This window comes from Columba livia, chromosome 11, assembly GCF_036013475.1.
Source record: "Columba livia isolate bColLiv1 breed racing homer chromosome 11, bColLiv1.pat.W.v2, whole genome shotgun sequence".
Taxonomy (NCBI): domain Eukaryota; kingdom Metazoa; phylum Chordata; class Aves; order Columbiformes; family Columbidae; genus Columba; species Columba livia.
This window is the reverse complement of record NC_088612.1, coordinates 5241946-5265816: the sequence shown is the minus strand read 5'-3', so window position 1 is coordinate 5265816 and position 23871 is coordinate 5241946. Positions and strand designations below refer to the sequence as shown.

Sequence of the window (23871 nt, the reverse complement as noted above, 5' to 3'; positions counted from 1 at the left end):
GGACAGTATGGGGAAGCATCTTAAAGGCTGCATCAGGGATCCATCTTTTCCTTTTGCAAGTTTCTATAAAGTCTTGTCTGTCCCTTAGATTTCTTGTGACAAATGGCCTAATATAAAGAGCCATTTTGGGGTACCTGTCTTAGCTCCCAGGGTAACCATGGGGTACCACCATGAGAAAACCAAAAGTTCAGGTCAGAGAGATTTGCTTCCTTCTTGACTTGGTTGGACTGACCTTTGGTGAGCTGCAAGTGTTCGTCACTGTAGCTGTAAGACTTGTGCTTTCTTTAACCATCCACTGAGTTTTCTCAGTATGAAAGATCTTTTTTTTTCCCCTCCTACAGTTTCCCCACTGTCTTGTTTTGCCTTTGAAGCAGGATTTCACAGTTTGAAGTTGGATCTAGTGCTAGTGTTAGATAGCAGCGAAAGTCACTCTGGGCTTGATGCCACCGCTGCTAGGGAGATACAGCTTGTCAGAGGGCCCTTGTGAGGAAATTCATACTCTTTCTGATTAATACCTTCTTTGTGTGGTGCCTTTGCTTTGCCAGGTATGGGGTTTTACACTGAGCACATTGTTACTTCCTTATGGTTCCTTGCAGTGCCAAAGGGTCGTTGCTGTTGTATGACGCCAACTTGTTATGCACGTGGTTAATTTTTGTTGTGTAAGCCAGCTTGTCCTTCCTTCCTGTCTTCAGGGTTTTTATGATGTCCTTCGCAGGAACTCCCAGCTGGCCAGCTCTATAATGGAAATGCTCTTGTCCCAGGTAAGTACTGCTCTGTGGCGTGGCTGCAGAGACCCTAAGAATTCTGCACTGCAACCAGTATAGCAGGCAATCCAGTTTAAATATTGGCAAAATAGTTCTCCCTTACACTGGAAACATGTTTAAGTGCTGTAGCACCTCTATAATGAGGTGTTCAAATCCTTGCCATATTGAGAGAGCGGACTGGGTAAACGTCTGGAGACTGCTTCATATCCTGTCACAGGGTGGAAGAGAAGGGAGCTCTTGGGGCCCTTTCCAGCCCTTCAGTTCTGAGATGCTGTGAGAAGCGTGATGCCCAGAGAAGTGCTTTGTGCACTCCCTGTTCCTCAGCAGTGTGCAGCAGTTACCCTCCCATGCTTCCCCAACGATGTGTGCTGACACAGTAATTATTATTGCTGTCCTCCCATTGGGACAATACCCAAGTCCATGTGGGATCGAGGAGGATTAACTCATCCCCCAACAGTGTTGCTCATGGCAACAAGACAATCACATTTCCTCAATCCATTGGACAGGCTGTGCTTTCTTTGAGACAAGTAATTTTCTTCCCTTTAATCATCCGTAGAGTTCATGCTGACTAATTCCAGCTTTCTCATGACAGTATAGGGTCTGAGAAGGGAAAATGAACAGAGCAAAGGCAGCTTTTGGGAAGGAGCAGAGGGCACTTAATGGGGACTCGGTGTAAATGTATAAAATTGCATTGCATCATTGTATGTATAACCTTCCCTATTTGGTTGTGATCCCATATCAGTACTCAGAGTTTATCTCCTTCCAGTGGTGTGCCAAACAGCCAGGATTTGGCACAAGCATAGTCTCATGGATTTGTTTTAGTGCCAAGTGCAGCCTCCATAACTGTCTGTGCCCTTAGGCCAAGAAGCTGGATGCCATAACAGGGTCAAGTGTTAAGGACAGATGACAGGCAACAGGAGCAGTTACCTCTGTGGTGAGCAGCACTGCAGATGAAGCACAAGTGATGCCGTGTGTTGAGGCAACACAACAGCAAGTGGTCAGATAAACTTGTTTTAGGGCAGTGATGTGCCCTCGCTGAGAGGTACATAGGCAACTCAAGAGATGATTTTAATTACTAATAGAGCAGATGGCATGGATCAGGTACATGTACCATTATTATAGGTTCAGTTTTCCCTCTGTAGAATGGAGTACAAAGATTATCATATTCTGTATTGAAACAACCTAAGAGGCTTAGTTACCAAGTAACTGGTTATTTTTATTTCTTGTTTTCTGTGACAGATAAAGCAATATTACTTGCCCCAGCCAGACCTCCTGCCTCCATTGAAACTTGAAGGATGTATTATGGCTCAAGGAGATCAAATCTTTCTGCAAGAACCATTGGTAAGAGCTATCCTGGCTGGCCACAGCTGCAAGCTCATCTGTTTCATAGCATTTCGGTTGTGCTGCTACGTTTTGTCTCTTCAGCCTCTTCTAGCCTGCAGCAAGTATTTTAATAACAGCAGAGCTGGGCATCCCACCCCTGCCTCAGGCTGTCTATTAGAGCTCCCTTAGCAAAGTGGTTTGGCGAACCTGTGTGAAAAACGCTCTAGAACAGCGTAGTTCTGTTACCCTCTGTTGAGCTCACTGTTTTTTCTTTTTCCTCCTTCAACTTAATTCCACATAAACCAGTTGTGCAGTGTGCATGTAGCAGGGGGAGGAATCCACCCTTTGATTTTGCTCCTTTTTTATTGTTGGAAATGAGACCTCAACGATTCATTGGATTTCCAAGGGAACAAACCAAAATTCATCATTTTGTTTTGCCCTAAGGAAGCTTCTGTGCTACTCTGCAGTAGCATAGCAGAAAGGGAGCAAACACTTCAGCTGGAGTGAGAGCCCTTTTGGAAATCCCCTGTCCATCTCCTTCAGCGGTTGAGGGAGCAGCAGGAGTTAAGCCTTGTATGGGCAAGCTCAGGCAGAAACACTGAAGTTAGAACTGAGTAGCTGTGTGTAGGACTACAGAGCTCCTCGTTCTGGGAAGGAGGAATGTTCTTGAGACTCACATGAACCTCTGAAGGCAGCTGTGGCTCTTTGCATCCATAATTGTCTGGCCTGTGTCCACTTCTGCCAGTGAGCTCCCGCTAGAAGGCTGACTGTGACTGTGTGGCTGCTTCCTTCAGGCCCATCTGCTCTGCTGTATCCAGCACTGTCTTGCCTGGTATAAGAGCACTGTGCGTCTGTGCCAACGAGCTGAAGATGACGATGAGGAGGAGGATGTGGGATTTGAGCAAAACTTTGAAGACATGCTAGAATCTGTCACACGGCGAATGATCAAGAGTGAGCTGGAAGACTTTGAACTGGTAAATCAGGTTTTCAGTGTGATGCAATGGAAGAATAACTGAGTTCTTGTCAGGTTTTGAAAAGGTTTTTCACTTGTTTTCTTTACCTCTTAGGATAAGTCAGCAGATTTTTCTCTGTCTTCTGGTGTTGGTGTAAAGAATAACATCTATGCCATCCAGGTGATGGGAATTTGTGAGGTCCTGATTGAGTACAATTTCAACATAGGGAATTTCAGGTAAAACATCAAGTCTTACCTTGTGCTATGCTGTGCCTAGCTCTTTGGAGTACAGGACACAAACTCATTGCAAGCACAGGGTAATAGTGCCAACACAGAGTCAGAATGTTGTTTTCTGAGTGTGCACCCCTTGTGGCACAGGCATTCAAAGACCCTTGGGAGTGTTTTCCTTTTGAATGTCATGTGTTGTGGGAGATGGGATGTGACATTTTGTAGAAGAGCAAGTCAAGGAGAAATGGATGAGTTATGCACTGCTAGGGAAGCAGGGAGATGTCTTGTGTCATGGTTTTATCATTTAGAAAGTGTCATTTTGTAATTTGGCAACTGAAGCTTCAAATGGGAAACTCTAAGGCTGGATTTTCTCCATTAATGCTTTCTACTACTTTATTGCAGTAAGAACAAGTTTGAGGATGTCCTAGGCTTGTTTACATGTTACAACAAACTCTCTGAAATCCTGAAGGAGAAAGCTGGAAAGAACAAATCTACCTTGGGCAACAAAACTGCACGGAGCTTCCTGTCCATGGGTTTTGTATCTACTCTGCTCACAGCTCTGTTCAGGTGAGAAACTCTCATTATCTGGAGAAGGTTTAAGGCCTATTCGCAAGCTGCTTTTGTGGTGCCTGTGTGCTGGCTGTCTTGTGCACCACGTACGCAGTGAAGGCATTTTCATTTCCATGCAAAGCATGTGTGGTAACAGCATTTGTCTGGATCATTGTAGTCCAGGCAGGAACTGTAGCTGTGCAGCCTCTGGTATTGACAAACCAGCTTTCCTGGACCTTGCTTATGACTTGTAAGACCTTGGAGAATATCTGTTCTTCCAGTCCATGACCATTCTCAGACAACAAACTCCAGTGTTAGAGCTCCAGTCCTCTATGAATCAGAGACAGATGTCAATCTGATCATGTCTGTTAGTATTCAGCGAGGCTGGTAGAGCTCTATCCTCTGAGTGTTCACTACAAGCTACCAAAACAAAGGGTCTTTCCACCATGAATTCAGCTAGTGATTTTTATTCATAAATGCATATTCAGGTTTAGAATCTAGGCCATCCCCACGCTTTTTCAGTGCATCCTCAGTTCTCTGACAGTGCTCTTGATTCTTCAGGGACAATGCCCAAAGCCACGAGGAGAGCCTGGCAGTTCTGCGCTCCAGCACAGAGTTCCTGCGCTATGCTGTCAGTGTAGCTCTGCAGAAAGTGCAGCAGCTGGAGGAGACAGGACAAACTGATGGACCAGATGGACAAAATCCTGAGAAGATGTTTCAGAACCTCTGCAAAATCACACGGTGAGTCACTGTGGCACATGAAGCCATCAGCCTTAAAAAACAGCAATGCATTTTGGGGATTTTTGATTCTTAGGTAGGGTTTTGGAAGAAGAATGCAGTCTATAACTGTTTCAAACTGTTATTTTTACTGGGTTGAGATCATTGCCTTTCTTTGCTCCTGAGAAATCAAGTGGAGGCACTGCAGTTTCTGTGCCAGAGTGAGTGATACAGCTCTAATAACAGTACTTGGCCTGGAAGAACCAAACGCCATTAAACTCTCATTTTCAGCCTCTTTCTGATTTTTGGTTCATCACTCATTGTCACAGAGGAGGTAGGATGGTTACAGGCTGGATTCTTGAGGCCTCTGGGATTCAATGAAGTTAAAATTCACTTTTAGCTCCAGTATAAAACAGATGTAAGAGGGACACAAACTTTAGAAAACATTCGTTTAGGACTTTTGTAAGTCCTTTGGAAAACCCAAGAATGTTAAGCATCTAAATGTCTTTAGGATCTAGGTCATATCTGCATGTGGTCTTTTCAGATCCCAGTCAGCAGAGAGCACAAAATGCAAATTACCGCTGCCATGAATAATGCCCGTTTTGTGTCTTGCCCCAAATAATAGAGACTGTTTTTGTTGCAGTCATTAGGACTACATGTGAGCTACACGTTTTGTGTGATTGGACGTTGAAATAGAATAAGATCATCTGTGCAGGCAACAGAACTAATGAGAAGAAAGGAGAGGGAACAAAAAAGGGAAGAAGTGGGCTTAGGGGAGAAGGAAAAAGATGTTTGCCTACAAACAGAAAAGCCTTCTTTGGGCCAAACAATTTTGCTTTCTTCAAAGCTTCTCACTTCACTTTGCCTGCCTTTACCTTTCTTATTTTATTTATATAGAGCCCTATGGAGATATCTGATATTTCACAGATTCAAACTGCCAAGAGACAAGCTCTTTTTGTCACTGACAGATCTGACACCAGTGGTCAGTGTTTGGGCAATCTGAGACAGAAGGAAAGCCAGGTGGAAGAAATGAGTGTATAAAGATGGACTTGAAATGTGATTGGAAGGTCCCTTGGCATCTGGAAAGAATTAAATTATTTAGCTGTGCAGGAAGAATGCAGTAGCTATTTTGCTGACACTGAAACAAAATCATCTTAAAAATGGATCTCTTCTCCCTCCACTTTTCTATAGGAAAAAGACCTTCCAATTTAGTTATATTAGAAACATAACGCTTAGAGTAGAATCTGTGATTAGCGCTGTTGTATTTCTTGCACTGTACAGCCAGCGTTACTGGAGTGTGTGGTGTTAACTCGTCTCCCATCCCCTAGGGTTCTGCTTTGGAGGTACACATCAGTTCCCACTGTTGTTGAAGAGTCGGGGAAGAAGAAGGGCAAAAGCATTTCGCTCCTGTGCTTGGAAGGTTTGCTGCGGATCTTCAACACGGTGCAGCAGCTCTATGCTGCCAGGATCCCCCAGTTTCTACAAGCCCTGGGTAGGCACACGGGACAATTCCGTGCTGGTTTCCAGCCGTCGTGTTCCAGCACATGTGTGGGCAGTCAATAAGCCAGTGCTCTTTGCCCATAACTAAGGAGAGGGGTCTGCTCCTCGTCCCTCGGTAACAAGGTGGGATTAGTAGTGTTGATTTGCACACCAGAGACAAGTTCCAAAGATATCTTTACCTGCTTTTATAGAACTTCTGGTCTGTCAGCAGAGGATAGTTGGGGTCTGATATAGCATTTGCCTATTCGAAGTTTGCCTTTAACACATTTTTGTTCTCACCATAGTTTTTCAGTCTGTATTCCTTCGCTAGCTGTGAGCAGTCTCAGTCTTTCCCACTTTTGGAAAGAAATCCTGTACTGTGCTCTTGGCATTTAGCTTTTTTCTGCACCTCTCTGTCTCTGCCAGATATTACTGATGGTGACGCAGAAGAAACGGATATTAATGTCACAGAGAAAGCTGCCTTCCAGATCCGACAGTTTCAGGTAAGTACCACTGTGTGCTGCAAGTGTTCCAAAGCGCTGGTAATTCTGGCAGACAAACACTGCCAGCTCTCTGTTACTTGACCACGGGATTGAGTATGCGATAGCAACTGTGACCCTGGCATTTTAGAAAAGTTTCTGATCCCTAAGGAAAGCTTTTTCAGGGTGCTGTGCAGAGATGGATTGAAGTGCACTTTATTTACAGAACTATAGGGTCCTTCAGTGCAGCATAAACTTAGCTGAGTATTGTAAAAGTCACACTGAATCACATGTGGGCCGCTATGTAAGCACTCATAACAAAAACCAGCACTTACTCTTTAGAAGAGTCCTCTTTTTATATTATTTGTCATTCTCCTTGCTGCTGATTCCTTTATCTGCTGCAGCTTCTTGTTATTTGCTTCTTCAAATGACCTTACAACAAGCATGCACGCTCTTTCCTTCCCATGATCAGAGGTCTCTGGTGAACCAGTTCAGCAGTGCTGAAGATGACTTCAACTCCAAGGAAACACAGTCACTCATCACAGTTCTCTCCACTTTGTCCAAACATCTCGATCCAGCCTCTCAGCAGGTACTTCACAACCTTCACGGACTGGCAGGGATGGGTGTTGTAGCCATGGGTGAGGGAAGAAGATTATCTGATTGGGTTGACATCTGAGGGCTCTGACACGTGTGCATGTTCTGCCTTCTCCTGCAGACCCCACTGTGTCAAAGTGACAGTTGTTACCTTGTCAAGCATTCTCCTGTCACACGCCTGCAAGGATAGTTGAGAACAAGTTGTCTTCCCACCCTACTCCTGCACATTCTGATCCTGCCTTTGGGCACCCAGAGTCTGAACGACTTGTTCTCCTGAGCAGGGACTCCTAACAGGGCCTAGATGTGGTGTGGCTTCTACATGGAACAGAGCCAAAGGCGGCCAGCAGACTTGTGACCAGTCCAGACTGGCCAAGTGCCCAATTCCTTCCATTTAAGGAGACATTTTCTAAAGTGGACTAGAGGTGCCCCATTTTTACAAGCTAGAGACTGCACTCAAGGTCTGCCAGAAGTCTGGAGTCATCATTTACTTTAAATTAAATGGAGCTTTTACTGTGTCCAAGGGAATGCATAGCCATTCCCCTGTCCTGGATCTCAGCTTTTCATTTTTCAGTAGGCTAAGTGTCCCTTATGGAACTTCACAGAGCGTGGCTGGGTGCCTTTCTGCCAGAACGGGACTCTGCTGGTCTCCCTTTTCTGTTTTTTGGGGGGGGTTGTTTTTGTTGTGTGTTTCTTTTATTATTATACTTTGAATTCTGTTTCAAAGCCATAACATCTTTTCTTCTGTTATGCAGTTCCTTCAATTCCTGACTTGGACAGTGAAAATTTGCAAAGAAAATGCTCTTGGTAAGTAAGCTTTGGGGAACATGTTTAGATGTGATGTGACAGGTCTGATATTAGACCCATAGATGCTCCGCTGTTGTCTGTCCTGGTTTTACCTCTTTGTTACAGGTACAGTCAGGTCCCATTCTGTGACAGATTTCCATCACGTTGTGGTTATTAACACAAGCATGAGGGAAGAAACTCCATCTCTATAAACATTAGCATCGCTGAAGAAAGAGAAGCCACACTTACTTGACTTTTCTCCCTAATTATTTAGCACTTACGTTGCTCAAATCTGGATTTATATTCTAGAAAGATATTACTCTTGCCAGAGTTTTTATTGCACTTCCTCAGTGCTTCTGGTCATCATTTTTCTGTGAGCTGAGGGCTCCAGTGTGCCATGCCTCCCTTTGGAGTATATGTGATGCTCGATGTCGTCAACTCTGCTTTTGTAACTGCAGTATTTTGATAGGATTTTCATCTACTGCCAATCATTTCTGGGAATGCAGACTATTCAATCCATACTGAATATGAGACTTTTCCTCACTGGATGTCTAACATTCCTAAGTAGCCAGGGGAGCTCCGCACCTGCTAATGCATTGTTTTCTTTTCCCTTCCCCACAGAGGATGTCTCTTGCTGCAAAGGTTTGCTGTCTCTGCTCTTCAGTCTCCATGTTCTGTACAAGAGCCCTGTCGGTCTGCTGCGTGAGCTCGCACAAGACATCCATGCTTGCCTGGGAGACATAGATCAGGTATGATGCAGAAGCAGCCTAACTCTTCACCACTTAATGGTGTCAGGGCAAAACTGAGCACATCTCTGGTGCAATTATGTGACAGCAGCTAAAGTTTTACAAGAATTTGCTTTCTCTTCTCCGACCAGGATATGGAGGTGGAGAGTCGATCCCATTTTGCCATAGTGAATGCCAAGACTGCAGCCCCTACTGTCTGTGTGAGTCAAAACAGCGTGTACGGAACAACCTGTAGTGTCCAGGGCTACTCTGCTGCAGTGGCTTGTAGATTCCTGTTGTGCCAAACTCCTCCAAACTCCTGTTTTGTTGGTGTTTCTGTCTTAGCTGCTGGTTCTGGCTCAGGCGGATAAGGTCCTTGAAGAAGTGGATTGGCTTATCAAGAAACTCACCAGTCTGGGATCAGACGCATCAGGTAATAAAAGTGGTCCACTTCTTACTGTTACACCTTTGTCAAAAACAGATGAAGACAGAGAACAAAAAGACATTTTGTGATTTTGAGGTAGCAGCATCTGAGGGCAGGTTAAACTCTCTATTGAGGTGGTTCCACATGAACAATGTAGGATAGTGTTGTCACACAATCCCTCCAGTTATTATTTTCCCTGTGCCACACTGGTGCTTTGTGCACCAGATGCAAAGGTGGTCTTGTGTCCCTCCCACCTGCCTAATTGGATTCATTAGAGACCCATTCACCAGGTATTCATCTCTTTCTTCTAGAAGACTCTTCTCAGGCATCAAACCAAAGCCAGGCTCTGGAGAAAGGTGTAATTCTGCAGCTGGGAACTCTGCTGACAGTTTATCATGAGCTGGTACAGACAGCACTCCCTGCGGGGAGCTGTGTGGACACGCTGCTGCGAAGCCTCAGCAAGACATACGCAATTCTCACCTCCCTCGTCAAACATGTGAGTGCTGCTCTGCTGACAGTGGGATGTCAAAACTTTTTCTCTATCTGCTACAGCAATCTCACAGTGACCCCTGGCAGCAGCTATGCTCAAGACTGGGCCGTTGATCTCTTGCAAGAGTCAAGTCCTTATTCTGTTGGCTTTTGTGCCCTCAATTTTGAGACCTTTCTGCAGCAGTGATAGTCTTATCAGTGGAGATAAAGGAAAGCTTCTCTCCAGCCGAATTTGGCTGTGTGTAGCTTGGAGTGGCTCTTCCCGGTGTATCATCTGGGTTCCTCTGTACGCAGCCGTGTGCCACAAGGAACAGCACCAGTGATGTTCTCACAGCAGTCAGCCATCCTGCCGTTGCCACTCATTCCCATCTAAGACTTGAAGCATCAGTTCTGAGGGTGCTGGACCCTGAAAACAGGCCCATGGAGCTAACTTGAGTCAAGGCAGTGAATACCCCAGAGCTTTCTCGCAGCTCTGGAATGCAGACACGGAATTTGGGATATAGCAAACCACTGGGGAGGATGGTTCTTGAAAATCCTGCCCTCCCCATTGTGCTGCTGGATGAGCTGCTTTGAACCGTGCCCGGAAGTACAGGTTCCAGGATGGGAACACCACACCTAGAATAAATTCTCTTATGTTTTCCTTGCAGTATATCCAAGCTTGCCGCAGCACATCGAATACAATTCCAGGAAGGCTAGAAAAGCTGGTGAGTGTGAGCAAATTGCTGGAGGAAATGGCTCATGGCCTTGAGTTGCAAGTAACACCAACCTCTCTGCTTCTTTGCAGGTGAAGCTCTCGGGTTCCCATTTGACTCCACAGTGTTACTCATTCATTACGTATGTACAGGTAAGGCCTAAATTAACTGTGGCAAAATCCTAATCTATCTGATGCCAAGTGGTGTATCAGCTATAGCACATGGGCACCTTTGGGGATTATCAATCTTCTTGACGTGACTTGAGTTTCTTATAGTTCAAGCTTTACTATGTCAAATAATAGTATAAGACATTTCAGCAGCACTGGGACTGAGCACGCTGATTTCTGCTTGAGCAGGGGAGGAAGAGTGCTTGGGGAGCTGGGTTTTAGTTGAGATTTTTTTCCTTCTGTTTACGTGGGGGTTTTTTTATGAGATTAATACTGCTGTTAACTGCAGTGGCAAATAAAGGTTAACAACGCCACAGGCATCCCAGTGTAAAGTAATGTGGGTGCCAAAGACTGCAGGGCTGAGGATGGGATTCAGCTGTTTAGAGAGGAACTGGGTGCTTGATTGAGAACCACAGGAACTGCAGAAGAGAGATGGCATATTGGGGAAAGCGTAGTGGTGTGCAGAACTACCACTCCTGGGGACTTCTCACACATACATATTTCTGAATGTATAAATTATGAAATGAATTTTTCTTTCCTTCTTTTTTTGAGATTACCCTCAATTTCATCCTTCTTGTATCGCTGCTTTCCTGTCATCTAGCTTGTAATGCTGTCAGCTGGCCAGAGCCTTACTTGGCTGGCCTTTCTTCCCTGCTGACCCTCTAATGCCACATGTTTTGGCATCCTCCTTCAGAACATCCACAGTGAGAGCTTAAGCTTTGCAGAAGAGAAGAAAAAGAAGAAGAAAGAGGGTGAAGCTGCTGCGGTCTCCACAGCCATGGTAAGATTGACTCACACCCTATTGGAACAGGGGCTGTATTTGAACTTGGGATCATATCTTAAGGCTTGTGTTACCTGATGGCTTCTTGTAGGTTACCAATGACAAATTGTCATTTGGGCCTTTAAGTAAAAATCAACTTTATTCTACCTTAACTTCAGTGAAAAGTCTAAAAAAAACCCAACAAAATAAACAAATGAAAAATCCAACCAAAAGCCACCTTCACTTAATGCAGCCTAAAAGCTCGCAGACATGAAACAAAGGTTAAGTCTGTCTTGTCTGGTATTTTGTCAAGGCTTGGTGGGGCAGGACTGGCATGGAACAAGGTTACTTGAAGAAACTTTGCTAAACTGGAGCGATTGTGGTTTTTCACGTCATGCTACAGCATCATGTTTTTTTGGGGGAACTAAGCTGCTGATACAGGGTCTACTTAGTGCCGTAGCTGGGATGCTTGTTAGTGATGACATTTCAAGGGAATTTTCAGGCTGTTCACTTCCAAATCTGATCTTTTGCCCTCCTTTCTGCATTTCAGGCTAAGGTGCTTCGGGAGACTAAGCCAATCCCAAATCTGATTTTTGCAATAGAGCAATATGAGAAGTTCCTTATCCATCTCTCCAAGAAATCAAAGGTAATGCACAGCAAAGCTCATCTGTGACCTGAATTCAGCAGACCAGTGGCAGGGTGAAGGGCTATTGCTGCTCCAGTTTTTAAAATCTCCATTGCTGCTCAAATTAGGAAAGTGTAAGGACATCACCACTCTCCCAGCCTTTGCCCGAGCTCCTGGTCCAACACGACAGGATTGCTGGCACACTGATACGCGTGGGACCAGCACTGAGGGGGTTCTGGTTGAGCAGAAACTTAACCACCTAATGCCAGCTTTCCTCACCCCACTTCCCCAGGCTGTTTCATAAACAGAAGTGTACCACAGCGAGGTCTTGACTACACAAGAGTGAGAATAACTTGGCTTTTAGGAAAACAGAAGTGGGCCACTGCTTTGCATGGGGTGGGTGCTTTTTCACATAACCTTTTTCTCCAGTCCTGCATAATTACTGTGATTGACTCAGTCTCAGTGCTGTGCAAGGGATTAGGCAGAGTAGAAAACTAAACTAAGATGCTAATGGTATATGTCCTCTCCTCCTGGTGTCACCTTGGCTGCTGCAGGTGAACTTGATGCAATACATGAAGCTAAGCACCTCCCGGGACTTCCGCATCAACGTGTCCATGCTAGACAGCACCTTGCAGGAGCACAACACAGAGGATGCTGAAAACGAGCCAGACAATGACCAGGTCAGAACTCATTTAGCTGCTTTTACCAACAGGTTCCCCCTCTTTTGAGGCCAACTGTATTTGTGAGCTGTGCAGGTATATGTGAAATTAGGACAGTTTGTCTTCCTTAGGTTAGCTCTCACTTTAAGCTGATAGGAAGGAGTGAACAGTTACTTAGGCTAACATCCCCTACACTCCACTCCCCTGCCTTAAGTGACCTTTATTTCCATCTGTACCTCTGGTCTTAGGAAGTGAGACTGCTCTTAAGGCCAGGTTGTTGGCCTTAGCAAGTAGAGAGGTCTATCTACGTTACCTCTGAGGTAACTGGCTGCCCGGGATCAGATCATACAATGTGGTTTGGCATCCTGGTTAACTTTTGTAAATAAACAGCTGGCAGGACAAACTCTCCAAGGAATCATTCTCTCTGAACCTATCTCCTCTATTAGACAGTGCTGGTGAATGTAGCACAATCTGTGCTGGATTCAAACAAACAGACAAAACAAAACTACACAACAACAATTTACTTTGCTGATTGTCCAGGTTTTTATTGGTGCTTCTGTCCATATTTTCCTGAGTGTTTCAACAAACCAAAACCCAGCACAAACAGCCCCTCTTCTGTGCCACTGTTAATCTGTGGGCTAAGTTACAGCGTGAATTGGGGAGGGACCACAGGGAAAGTCTCAGTGGGTGAGAGGAGTCCCATAGTCACGTCATTTTTTTAGGGAAAAAGAGCTAAATCCTGTTCTGCTCATCTGGTTTCTTGCTTTAGATAAACATTCCTTAAACTAGCCACACAAAAGCAATCACAGTCTGTACTGCTACTCTCTCCATCCCTTCTCCAGAGCTGCACAGCAGAGCAGACAGATGAGAACCAGGAACCCAAGAAGAAGAAACGGCGAAAAAAATAAAGCTGCTGCTCCCTCCTCCCAGTGCCTGTTCTGTGGCGGCCTCACCTTGACTTTGGAGATGGTTTGTTGTTTCTCTTGCCAAATAAACACTTATGACTTCTTCCTTTGTGCCCATGGGTGTGCAAGCAGTGATTCTGGCCTTTGTATCAGGTTTTACAGCTAGCTGCTGCCCTCAGACACACTACGGTTAAGACCTTCTTCCCCAGAAACACCCTTTCTTACAGAAGAAAGGAAAGAGGAGCAGGATCAGTCCCTGCCAAAAGATCTCCTGAAAGGACAGCCAGGCTCTGGCACACAATCTGGACAGTTGTCATTCTGGCACTCTAGCGTCATCATTTCTTCTCCAGTGAACCTTTGGTTATTTCAATTAGCTGATAGATATCCAGTGCTTCTCCTGGAAGACAAGAGGACAATCAGTTCCCTGCAGTACACTCACAGTGACGGTCATGATTTGCTTTAATTCAGAGCATGTAGCACAAAAAGTCCTGGGCAGTTCTGTGAACAGAAATGTACCAGGCTAAAGGGGAGCAGGGAAGGAGAGAATGCTCCGAAGGCTGGAAAAATTTGGGGCTTGAGGGCAAAATATACGAGGTTCCTTCTCCTTTCAGCAAAGGAAAACATCAATCTTCAGCTGTGTTAAAAGTGCACAGGAGGGCTCCTCTTGAGGGGCACAAAGCAAATGTGTGCAGGGGATAACGGAGCCAAGCCCAGCTCATGACTGTCAGAAATGTTTGGAAGCAGCAGCACAAACTACTCAGGGACTGAGAAAGGAAAGAGGGGCTGGCACTAGGGTGATGGTTGCCCTGCAGGGTGACCGGTAGGTCAGGAAACAAGGGACTGGGGAACAGCTGCTTAGGCCCAGTGCTCCGCCTAAGCTGGGGCGGCTCATGCAGAGGGGTTTGGCTCATGCAGCCACAGCTCACCTTGTGGGATGCCGTATTTCTTCTCCATCCCGGTTGGATTGGAGGGCGTTGTGCAGTTCATGGTCACCTCTTTCCTTAAGCACTGGTCAACATCCACCGCGCTGAAGAAAGCCACGGACTGGGGCAGATCCTGCAGGCCCAGTTTATAGGCAAACATGCACCTGGGAGAAGACGAGACTAGGTCAGGCAGTGCTAAACATCACCTGTAGCCTTGTCACACCTGGCTCCCATCAGCCACAGGGTCACAAACCACTGGGCAGCCATCGCTATAACGGGTCACTTTGCACCCATGTCACTCAGCAGCTAAACACAAGGTGCTGGGTAACAGGAGGGTCACGTATTGCTGAAATGGGTGTGGGAGGAACAGAGTAACCATATGTGGAGCCTCCTCAGAAGAAAGAAAGGACCTGGCCCATCACTGCTGGCTAATCCTCCCCTGCAGCAGATGCTGTATTTTCCCAGCAGGAAGCTCCTGTGCTTGCAGGAGCTCGCACAAAGGCACGAACGTCGGGGCTCCTGCACCTGCCGCACCGGCATAGAGAGGCTGTTTGCTGTATCCCAAAAAACAGCTCAGCTTCAGCCGGCTCCTGTGTCACCAAACACCTCACAGTGCCAGGAAGGAGATTTGACACAGCTGGCAGTGCCAAAGCTGAAGCAAAGGGCACCTTTTGAGCTCCAGAGCTTTCTAGGCTGAGCTTAACCTCACACAGGGTGAGGAGGCAGCAGGAACACCCCATGCTGTACAAATGGCAGTTTGCAACAGAGACAAGCAGCTGTGCCCCTTGCTGTCCCCTGACGGCAGTGGGGTGACAAGGGATGGGGACAGGTTCAGACTCCTGGCTGCTCCATCAAGACCAAGAGTTGCTGCCACACAATGTGTTTGCATCCCTGTAGGGTGGAACAATTGGCCCCATCTCTGCAAGAGCCAAAGGCTGACACTATCCCCCTCTTGCCAGCAGATTATCCCTGGAAATCAAAGCTGAGCTCCATTTATAGCCACCTGACTCATACAACCTCCAGTGTTGACAGCTTCCCCTGAGCAGAAGAAAACTGCTCTGCACCAGCTTGCTGCAGGCAAATCCAACCCCTTCACTGTCACCCCCGTCCCTTGGGCTGGCCCTGTCCCACCCAGAGGTGCTGGGGCTCGTCCCCAGGAGACACATCTGTCACATCTCACCGTGTGAGGAGGTTGGTGATCTGCAGGGCCAGGGCTGCCCGGTAGCGATCCTGGTGCTGGACCAGGTAGCGCACCTCATCGTGGATGCTGATGCAGAAGCGCCCCTTGATGTCAAATTCCTCGAAAAGCCACTTCATGGCCACCAGCATGAGGTGCAGGTAGTCGACGGCTGAGCTCTGTACCACCCAGTTCACTCTGCTGGTCAGAAACTGGTGGAGGAACACACAGATAGATGCTCTGGGAGTATCAGGTTCCAGTGTCTGGTCCTGATACAGGACAGGTCCTAAGAGAAGCCTGTTAAATCCAGTGTTGTTGGGCTTTCATGATAGCATGCAGATAAACCATACAATAGTTTGGGTTGGAAGGGACCTTCAAAATTCATCCAGTCCAACCCACTGCCACAGGCAGGGACATCTTCACCCAGATCAGGTTGCTCAGAGCCCTGTCCAGCCTGGCCTGGGATGTCTCCAGGGATGGTTCATCCCCCACCTCTCTGGGCAACCTGGGCCAGTGTTTCACCACCCTCAGCGTAAAAAATTTCTTCCTCACATCTAAATAAATAAATTAATTCATTAATAAAGAAGCTCCAACAACCTACTGGGTCTCCAACAACTGAGGAGGGCTGAACTTGGGGCTGTTGTTTTGGAGAAGACAAGCAAAGCCAAGAGCTCAGCAGCACAGAGCTGCACCTTACCTCGCCCTTGGCCACAGCAGGCTCCAGGGCCCTGCTGATGTGACAGCCCAGCACCGGGGTCTGTGGGGATGGGGATAAGGCGATGCTCTCCAGCTTGTTGAACATCTCGGACTCAGTGCCTCCAGCCCACACTCGGTGCTCCACCACATCCCACTTCTTCTTCCTCCGGGACCTGGTGAGGCAGAAGGAAAGTTTGCTGGAAGTGTGGGAGGAGGCTCCAGGTCCCATTGGAGAGCCTCAAACGTTCCCTCCCATTTTGTGAGTGTCTCCTGCTGCTAATTGCTCACTGGGAGGCACTGGGAGCCTCTAGATTAAACCTCCTCAGCCCTGGCGGAGCAGAGAGGGAGTATCAGGACTATCCAGCCTCATCTCCTGTCTGCCTGACAGCACTGGGCTGCAGCTCCCCCCATCTCGCACCTCGATGGCACCAGAGCCACGTGGGGTCAGAACATCTCACCTTTTCGTGGCTTCTCTCTGGAGCCGCTGGACATCCTGGAGTGACACGGATCCATCCTCTGCCCTGTCCACAGCCAGGTCCAGCTCCCTCACCAGCCACTCCCCTTCCTCAGAGAGAAGAAATCTGGAGAGAAGAGTGACCTGTGCCCAGGTCCCATGGGACGCCGCTGCTCTCCCTGTCCCCACTCAGCAGCACCCACCTCCGCACACCCTTGGTGACCGCGTACATCTGCTGAGCCTTCTCGCGTGCCTGCTGCTGGGTCAGCCGATGGTTGAACTGCATCAGCAGCCGCTCGGCAAAGGGCTGCCCGGCCCCATAGATGCGCCCGTAGTTGAAGATTTTGGCGTGTTCCCGGCTGATGCCCACCGTGGCGGCCGTCTTGCTGTGCAGGTCTGTGGCGTTGCTCTTCTTCCCCTGCAGAGTCATCCAGCCGAAAGCCGTGCAGCCTGTGGGGAGGGGAACAGGAGTTCGACTTCAAACGGGAACGGGTTTGAGGGGGAAACCCCACTACCCCGCTCACCATGCATGCCGGCAAAGTGTGCCTCGCCGAGGACAGCGGCGATCCAGAGCTCCTGGGAATCCACGTCTGCTCCCACCAGGGAGTAGCCGGGTGGCACCTGGACCATGGCTTTCAGCTCGCTGCCCACCCGGTCAGCCTGTGGAACACAATGCTCAGCTCAACGCCAGCCCTGCACCTCCCCAGCGGCACAGAAGCGACCGCTCCCCATCCCCTAAATTCCGTTCTGAAAGTCAGAGCTAGGTTTAACACACACGTGGGGCATCACTCATTTGGATACTCTCTCCACATTCTTCCAGCATGGAAGAAGGGGAGCTTGGGGAATGAAAGAAACAAGCATTTCAGTGTTTTCTTCTTTCACCAAATTTTGAAGCTCAGAAGCCTCTGCTGACCTCTCTCCCAAAGTCAAAACACATCATCAAAAGGGCTCCAGCACCAGCCCTGCCTGTGATTCTGTGATTCACACCCCAGCACCCAACCCAGGCTGCTCCCACCAGTCCAAAACACACAGAGGGTGCCCCAAGACACCACCACAAGGACTCAAACACAGGTGTACCCGGGCGTTGCTGGCCGTCAGCCAGGTGGGCTCCACTGCCCGGCGGGTGATGGTGCCTGCGGTCACCACCTGTGGCAGGATGGCTCCGTAATCGTCCTCCTCGTTATAGTCGGGGTGCCTGGGACAGAGGAGAGGCTGAGCAGCATCCTGCAAGAGCCCTCCCAGAGCAACAGAGGGGACCGTGGCCCCAGCTGGGGCTGTTCCTCCCCATACCTGGTCACCGTGCGAGGCAGCTCCCCTTTCTTCAGCCACACCACCATCTGTGAACTGGGGGGACACACAGCAGGTGAGATGCGGAGCCCCCCCACGTCCACACAACCTCCTCTAGGTGCGACGCAGCCTCTGCCCACAGGGACGTCACGATTCAGCTGAAGGCAAACACTCACCTGATCCGCTTGTGAGCGTTCCTCCAAAACGAGATCATTTTGTTAATCTCAAGGGCTCTGGTCCCGTGGGTACGGCCCACGGCAGCTCGCAGGGTGCCGTCCTCCATCTGGGGCAAGAAATCCTTGGCAAAAGGGCTTCCCACGTTGTTATCGTTCCCGTCCTTTAAGAGCAAAACAGATGTCAGGGCTCAACGTATCAGTAAAGCTCTACCCACCCTCCTGCCCCAGCTAGAGAGATGCATTTCCACCACCCTGTCCCATGGGGCAAGATCATGGGGTCCCAGGAGCTGTGCAGCATGGGGGTGACGGGCAAGGGGACACAGGACCACTGCAGAGCCCCAGAAGCACCCAGATGATGCTGTCCATCACTAACTTGCCTTGTGAGGCAGCTTGAAGAACCAGCACCCAGGGATGTTGACATCGTTGTAGGGCCCGTTGCCGTGGTGGTGGGATGGCCGGCTGCTCACCTCCGCCAGCTCGCACAGCTCATCCGCGTCCTCCTGCGACCAGTGATACGAGGCGATGCTGGGAACCCCCCCAAGCATGGCGGGAGGGGGAAATCGAGGAAAGAGGGATTGAACTGATAGCCCATCCCACAGTAAACCCGTTTCACCTGCACCAGGCTTTGGTTTGCTCTGCCCATTTTCTCCTCCACATCCACCTCCAGCCGGCTCAGCTCCTCCACCTGCAGCACAGAGGGACCACAGGGGGAGCCAGGTCAAACAACAGTTCTCCAGTGATTTAACACTTATTAAAGGAAATTTCTTATTTCCACGTTCTAGAGACATGGGACTGTTTTTTGCATGTGCATGGAAAGCAGTACAGCCCCACATCTCTCTCCCACCAAGGGACCCTCCACCCCTTCCTTCACCTTCTGCCACATGGTGCTGCCGTCCATCACCAGCATCTCATCCTCCACAGCAGCCTCTGGCCCCGGGAGCTGCTCTTTGCCTTTCTCCAGGCAGTGCTGCCTGTACAGGTACTCGATCACCCTGGCAGGGGACAGGACAGGGCTCACGCACCCACAACAGGGACCGAGGCTCCGGGGCAGTGCCTGAGCAGGGTCCTAGGGAACTCCTGAACCCCCAAAAACGGGCAGCCCCCAGCTCAGCACCCTGCTATATCCCCTCACCTGTGTGGGCAGACAGGGCCCTTCTCCTCCAAGGGGGCTGCTGGCAAATTGTCCTGCCGCCCTGGCACCAGGTAGCCCCAGCCGTGCTTCTCCGAATAATGGAGGGGGAAGCCGTCCCAAGCCAGGCGCATCAGCTTGGGGGTCACCCTCATCTGCAGGCTGATAAGGCTGGGTCCCGGTACCCACCCGGCATCCTCCAGGCGTGGGCACAGCTTGCGGTACCAGCTGGGGAGCAGCAGAGATGGGTCAGAGAGTGCAGGGCAACCCCTGGGGACACCCGGGGTTCCCAACTCACCCCGGGTGGCCTGGAAGGTGCTGGAGTCTCTTGGGTTGCAGCACAACCGTCTCCTTGAGACGCTCCAGGTGGACCTGGCTTGCAGGGGCTTCCAGCTCCTCATCCTCACCAGGGGGACCAGGGTCTGATAGGGTAAGGAGGACTAGCTGGAAAGAGCCCTCCGTGCCACCATGCCAGGGACAGGGACCTTGAGCCAGCCACCCACCACACACCCCAGAATGGGGACACAGGCCAGCCTGCTGCTGTCAAACTGTGTCCCTTCATCTGGGTGCTCACAGGAAGGCATCCCTCAAGCATCCCTCGTCCCTGAAGACCACCCGTGCTCACCCTCTTGCCACTCTTGCGTGGTCCCATCTGCACCCGCTGCTGCCACGGGGGCTTTGCTGTTTCTGTTCTGATCCTTCCTCTTTTTGCCCGGATTCTTCTTCTGCTTAAACTCCTGCGTGTCCCACTCAAGATCCCAGAGCCAGGGGTCATCTTTGTACCTGCCCAACAGACCGTTGTCACACCACAGCTTTGCTCCTGTCCCCAGCAGCCACCTGCAGCCTGCCAGGGACCACCAGAGCTGCACCCCCAGCCCACGGGTACCTGTCCTCGTGCAGCAGCTGGCAGGCATCATTGGCCAGGTTCATCAAGGACTTCTTCATCTCCTTCTGCAGCTCCTCATAGATGCTCTGAGCATCATCCAGGTACCTTTTCCAGTTCCCATTGACTGGCAGGTAGGACACCCCCATCTCCAGCATACCTGCAAACGTCACAGGGTGGGGGCACCTAGAACCCAAAGCAAGAAGGAATTAGACGCTTACTGGAGGAGATTTGCCTTCGAAGCACCAGACTACAACTGACATGAATGTGTCTTCACTTAGAGCTCCCCAGCCCCATCCAGCCCTTGATGCTCTTCCCCTAAGCCCATAACAATCCCTGTCTCTTCTGCCTGCCCTGCACATAAACCGCTGCCCAAAAAACAACCCTGTGCAAAAACCCCAAAGCTATATAATTCTGATCTTCCTCACCAAGTCTGCTCGCCTCCTCCAGCCACACTGTGCCGCTGCTTATTCTTTCTCACCTACACAGTGGGGGTCTGAAGTCCCTCCTTAAAAGGGGTCAGGGCCCTCCAACCTCACACCGCAACCCCAAGGAAAAGAGGAGCTGCATCCCATCCCCAGAGTGACTGCAATCCGGGCAAATTCCACAGACCACTGCCAGCCAAAGCCACAGCCCCTCAGCCAACACCAACCAGAGCTCGGTGGCTCCCACCTCTCCATGAAGAGCGGCAGCTGCTCCTGAAACACCTCATGGGTGGCCTGGACATCATGGGCGCAGTAAGACATCAGGTCCTGGGGACAAAGACAGGTGAGAGAAGGCAAAGCAGCAACCCCTCTGCTGGCACGGGACTGTGGGAGGACGTCACAGCCCCACACACACCCAAAGTCCTTGCAAGAAAGGGCAGCAAAATGGAAACTACCCCAACAGCTGCTGCCGCCCCATTGCGATCTCCAGCTCCTGCCGCCCATCAGGATGCTGGGATGGCGCCCGCACCTGGAAGTGACTCCTGATGTCAGCCATCGTCCCCTTCACAAAGAGCTCCCGCGCCTCCTTCTCCAGCGGCTCCCCACCAACGTACAGAGCGTGCACGTCTGCCAGGTTGTTGATGCTGCTGACATGCACCCAGTCCCACGACGTGATCTGTGAACAAAACAGAGGTGTCACACGGTGCAGGACAAGGCCACGGCCAACATCAGGAGAGGTAAAGGATGCTGCTGTTCCGTTTGCAACCACGGCAAATTCATCCGGAAGGCACAGGGAGAGCTTCATTCAGCAGAGCTGCTCCTACAGCTCCTACTCCGCCGGTACAGGAGCAGACGGTCCCAGTACAGACGCAAACAGTCCTATTACAGAATCAAACTGTCCCCTGTCACCCATGCTACCGCCAGCGGTTCAGCTCCTTTACTCACAGCTGGTCCCTCCGCTTTGCTCCGCGTTTTCTTCATGTGCTCCTTGACCTGCTGCAGCCCCTTCCTCTTGCCGTGCCTGGCTGCCATCCAAAGGCTGCGCTGGAAGCCCGTCAGCCCTGAGATGGCCATGTGCATGCTCATGGTGTCCAGGAAACGCACCTGGGAGCCCTGGGATGCACCGAGAGGGAGAAAATAACTGGTGTGGGACATGCTGGAGGAGAAACGTGCTGCCAAACGTCCTGCAGCTGCCAGCAAGTGCATCCTGATTATGGAGCTGCAAGTCCTCTGCTCAGGTTACTTTTCTCAAGGCAAAGTTTTGCCTTGCAGCACCCCTCTTGTGAGAGCTGAGAACATCCCCAGCACAGGCTGTAGGGTGCTCAAAGGCTCCTGTCACATCCCCAGATGCAGCCCTGCAGCCTCCACCCACTTCAGGGGTACAAGAATGAGGCAAGCACAACCCTGGGGAATCCATACAAAACAGCACCTGCTAAACTAACCCAGAAAAGCCAGGGCAAACAAATATCAGAGTAACGAACCACAGCTGCCAATGTGAAGCAGCAGCAGCACCGCAGTTACCTGGATGAGGTACTGCTCCTTGATGAACGCCCGGTCGAAAGCCACATTGTGTCCTACCACCACTCTCTCCGGCCAGTCCTGCTTGCCGGCACAGCTGGCGCCCGCTGGGCTCTCCAGGGGAATGAGGTCGGCCAGGGTGAGGTGGCTGGACCAGGAGTAGCGCTGCTCCAGCAGCCGCTTGCTGCACCACGAGTACCTGCGGAGGACAGGCAGCACCTCACAGCCCTGGAAAATGAAGTAGGGGCTCCCAGGACCAAAAGCACCCGCTGTGATGTGGGGTGCTGAGCAGGAAGGAGGTGGCTGACCCCAGGGAGTGCTGCACTCACTAACCAGGACACATATCCCAAAGCCATGCTTTGGGGCTTTGCTGCATTTTCCCTCCAAGCTGGTGTTGGTTTGCTGAAAGAGGCTCTACTCAGGAGCATCCCCATCCTTCCCAAAGCCACGTGTGCCCCCCCGCCACAACAGGCGTGACCCCAGAATCGCAGCCGGCACCGCATCTCACCAGGCATGTGGTGACACCGCCACAGCCAGCGTCGGGCAGTGGCCATCGGCCACGCACACCTCCACGTCCAACACCACCGCCCGCTCCTCGGGGAAGTCGACAGCTTCTGCTTGCCCGTCAGGGCCGTAGCGGGTCCAGCCCTGCTGCCATGCCCACTGCGCGGGCACGGGGGGCAGCTCGCACTGCAGCAGCTCGTTGGCCGCCTCCAAGTAGGGCAAGCTCTGCTTCTGCGCCAGGATGCGAAAATGCTCGTCGATGTTGTCCCCGTACATGCGAGGCAGCTGCAGGTCCACGTCGGGCAGCGTGGAGGTCTCCTTGCCCCACAGGTCGTGGCGCTGCAGGTGCTCCACGCTCCTCTGGATATCAGCTGCCGAGTAGCGCACCTGGGCACCCCGGAAGATCTGTTCGTGGAGGGTCCTGGACAGCATCTGGATGTTGAGGGGGTTCATGCGCCGCTGGCCCTGGGCAGGCTCCTGGCTCAGGTTCTCTGGCAGCGGGAAGCTGGCGGAGGAGCTGGAGGTGCATCGCTGGGGCTCAGCACCGCGGGCTGCAGTGCAGCTCCTCACTGGTCTCCTCCAGAGCAAGCGCCTCATCTCCCCCCACTCCGGGGATGCACCTGCGGCACAGGCTGCTTCCTCCGGGCGGCCGGAGCTGTAGGGAGAGAGCAACAACAAGGGATGCGCTCGGTACCGCTCGCTCAGCCCCGTCCCAGGACAGCCCCGACCGCCGCGTACAGCCGGAGCTGCCCGAGGAACCTCAGGGCCGGGAAGGCTGCCCGGCCGTGCTGCAACCCCCCAAGCCGTGCAACCCCCTTCCCCGCAGCTCTGCAACCCCTCCCCGCGGGAATGCACCCCCCCCGCAGCCGTGCACACACACACACCCCTTCCCTCCTCATGCATGCAACCCCTGCGGCCGCGCAGACCCTCCCGCAGCCGTGCGGACGCTCCTTGCAGGAACGGACCCCTCCCCGGGAGCGCACTCCCCCGCAGCCGCGCACGCCCCCCTCCCCGTACGCGAGCAGCCCCTGCCGCCGTGCGCACTCCCCCGCAGCCGTGCAGAGCCCCGAGCGGCGGCACACACCCCGCCGTACCCATGCACACCCTCTCCGGAGCCGTGCAAACTCCCTCGCCGGCGTGCACAGCCTCCATAAGTACGCACCCCGCGGCCGTGCACACCTCCCGCAGTCGTGCACCCCCCTATAGAACCGTGCACCCCCCTATACATCCCTGCACCGCAGAACCCCGCTCACCCGCCAGCACCCGCCGGGCCCGGGCCGGAGGGCGGATCCAAACCGAGGCACCCGGAGGAGCTTCCGGCCGTGCTGACGTCCCGTCCCGTGTCGTCCTCCTCCACAGCTCCCCCCCGATATGGTACAGTCCAC

At 51.0% G+C, this 23871-nt stretch overlaps 2 protein-coding genes across 7 annotated transcripts in view; one reads left to right on the top strand and one right to left on the bottom strand.

Moving 5' to 3' along the window:
* Positions 1-13431, top strand: part of FANCI (FA complementation group I) — a 24138-nt gene extending 10707 nt beyond the window's left edge. The window contains exons 18-37 of one of the 4 annotated variants that reach the window (XR_010475345.1): positions 693-761; positions 2004-2105; positions 2882-3061; positions 3155-3276; positions 3670-3834; positions 4378-4557; positions 5862-6025; positions 6439-6515; positions 6964-7080; positions 7838-7889; positions 8490-8617; positions 8746-8814; positions 8939-9026; positions 9332-9513; positions 10154-10210; positions 10291-10350; positions 10967-11146; positions 11676-11771; positions 12305-12430; positions 13252-13431. Coding sequence is in view for 2 of the 4 variants with exons in the window: in XM_005504108.4 (XP_005504165.2) it covers positions 693-761; positions 2004-2105; positions 2882-3061; positions 3155-3276; positions 3670-3834; positions 4378-4557; positions 5862-6025; positions 6439-6515; positions 6964-7080; positions 7838-7889; positions 8490-8617; positions 8746-8814; positions 8939-9026; positions 9329-9513; positions 10154-10210; positions 10291-10350; positions 11060-11146; positions 11676-11771; positions 12305-12430; positions 13252-13317 (2190 nt within the window). In the remaining 2 variants the exon portion in view is untranslated. Of the gene's footprint in view, positions 1-692; positions 762-2003; positions 2106-2881; positions 3062-3154; positions 3277-3669; positions 3835-4377; positions 4558-5861; positions 6026-6438; positions 6516-6963; positions 7081-7837; positions 7890-8489; positions 8618-8745; positions 8815-8938; positions 9027-9328; positions 9514-10153; positions 10211-10290; positions 10351-10966; positions 11147-11675; positions 11772-12304; positions 12431-13251 lie in introns of all 4 variants that reach the window. The other 3 variants (XR_010475344.1, XM_021289904.2, XM_005504108.4) reach the window with 3 other exon arrangements.
* POLG (DNA polymerase gamma, catalytic subunit) lies at positions 12929-23871 on the bottom strand. 3 transcript variants are annotated; one of them, XM_065076551.1, is made up of 23 exons: positions 23740-23871; positions 22491-23141; positions 21986-22181; positions 21410-21577; positions 20994-21140; positions 20712-20791; positions 20043-20225; positions 19782-19939; positions 19455-19578; positions 19160-19384; positions 18899-19019; positions 18641-18712; positions 18405-18527; positions 18028-18188; positions 17855-17908; positions 17642-17759; positions 17089-17224; positions 16768-17014; positions 16569-16691; positions 16112-16283; positions 15418-15626; positions 14241-14401; positions 12929-13711 (listed from the first exon to the last, which is right to left on the bottom strand). In XM_065076551.1, the coding sequence occupies exons 2-23, from the start codon at positions 23081-23083 to the stop codon at positions 13650-13652; spliced, it is 3633 nt and encodes a 1210-aa protein (XP_064932623.1). In that variant the 5' UTR covers positions 23084-23141; positions 23740-23871; the 3' UTR covers positions 12929-13649. The 3 variants fall into 3 exon arrangements, with proteins under 3 accessions (XP_064932623.1, XP_064932622.1, XP_064932624.1); XM_065076550.1 differs by lacking the exon at positions 23740-23871 and adding an exon at positions 23581-23728; XM_065076552.1 differs by lacking the exon at positions 23740-23871 and adding an exon at positions 23413-23462.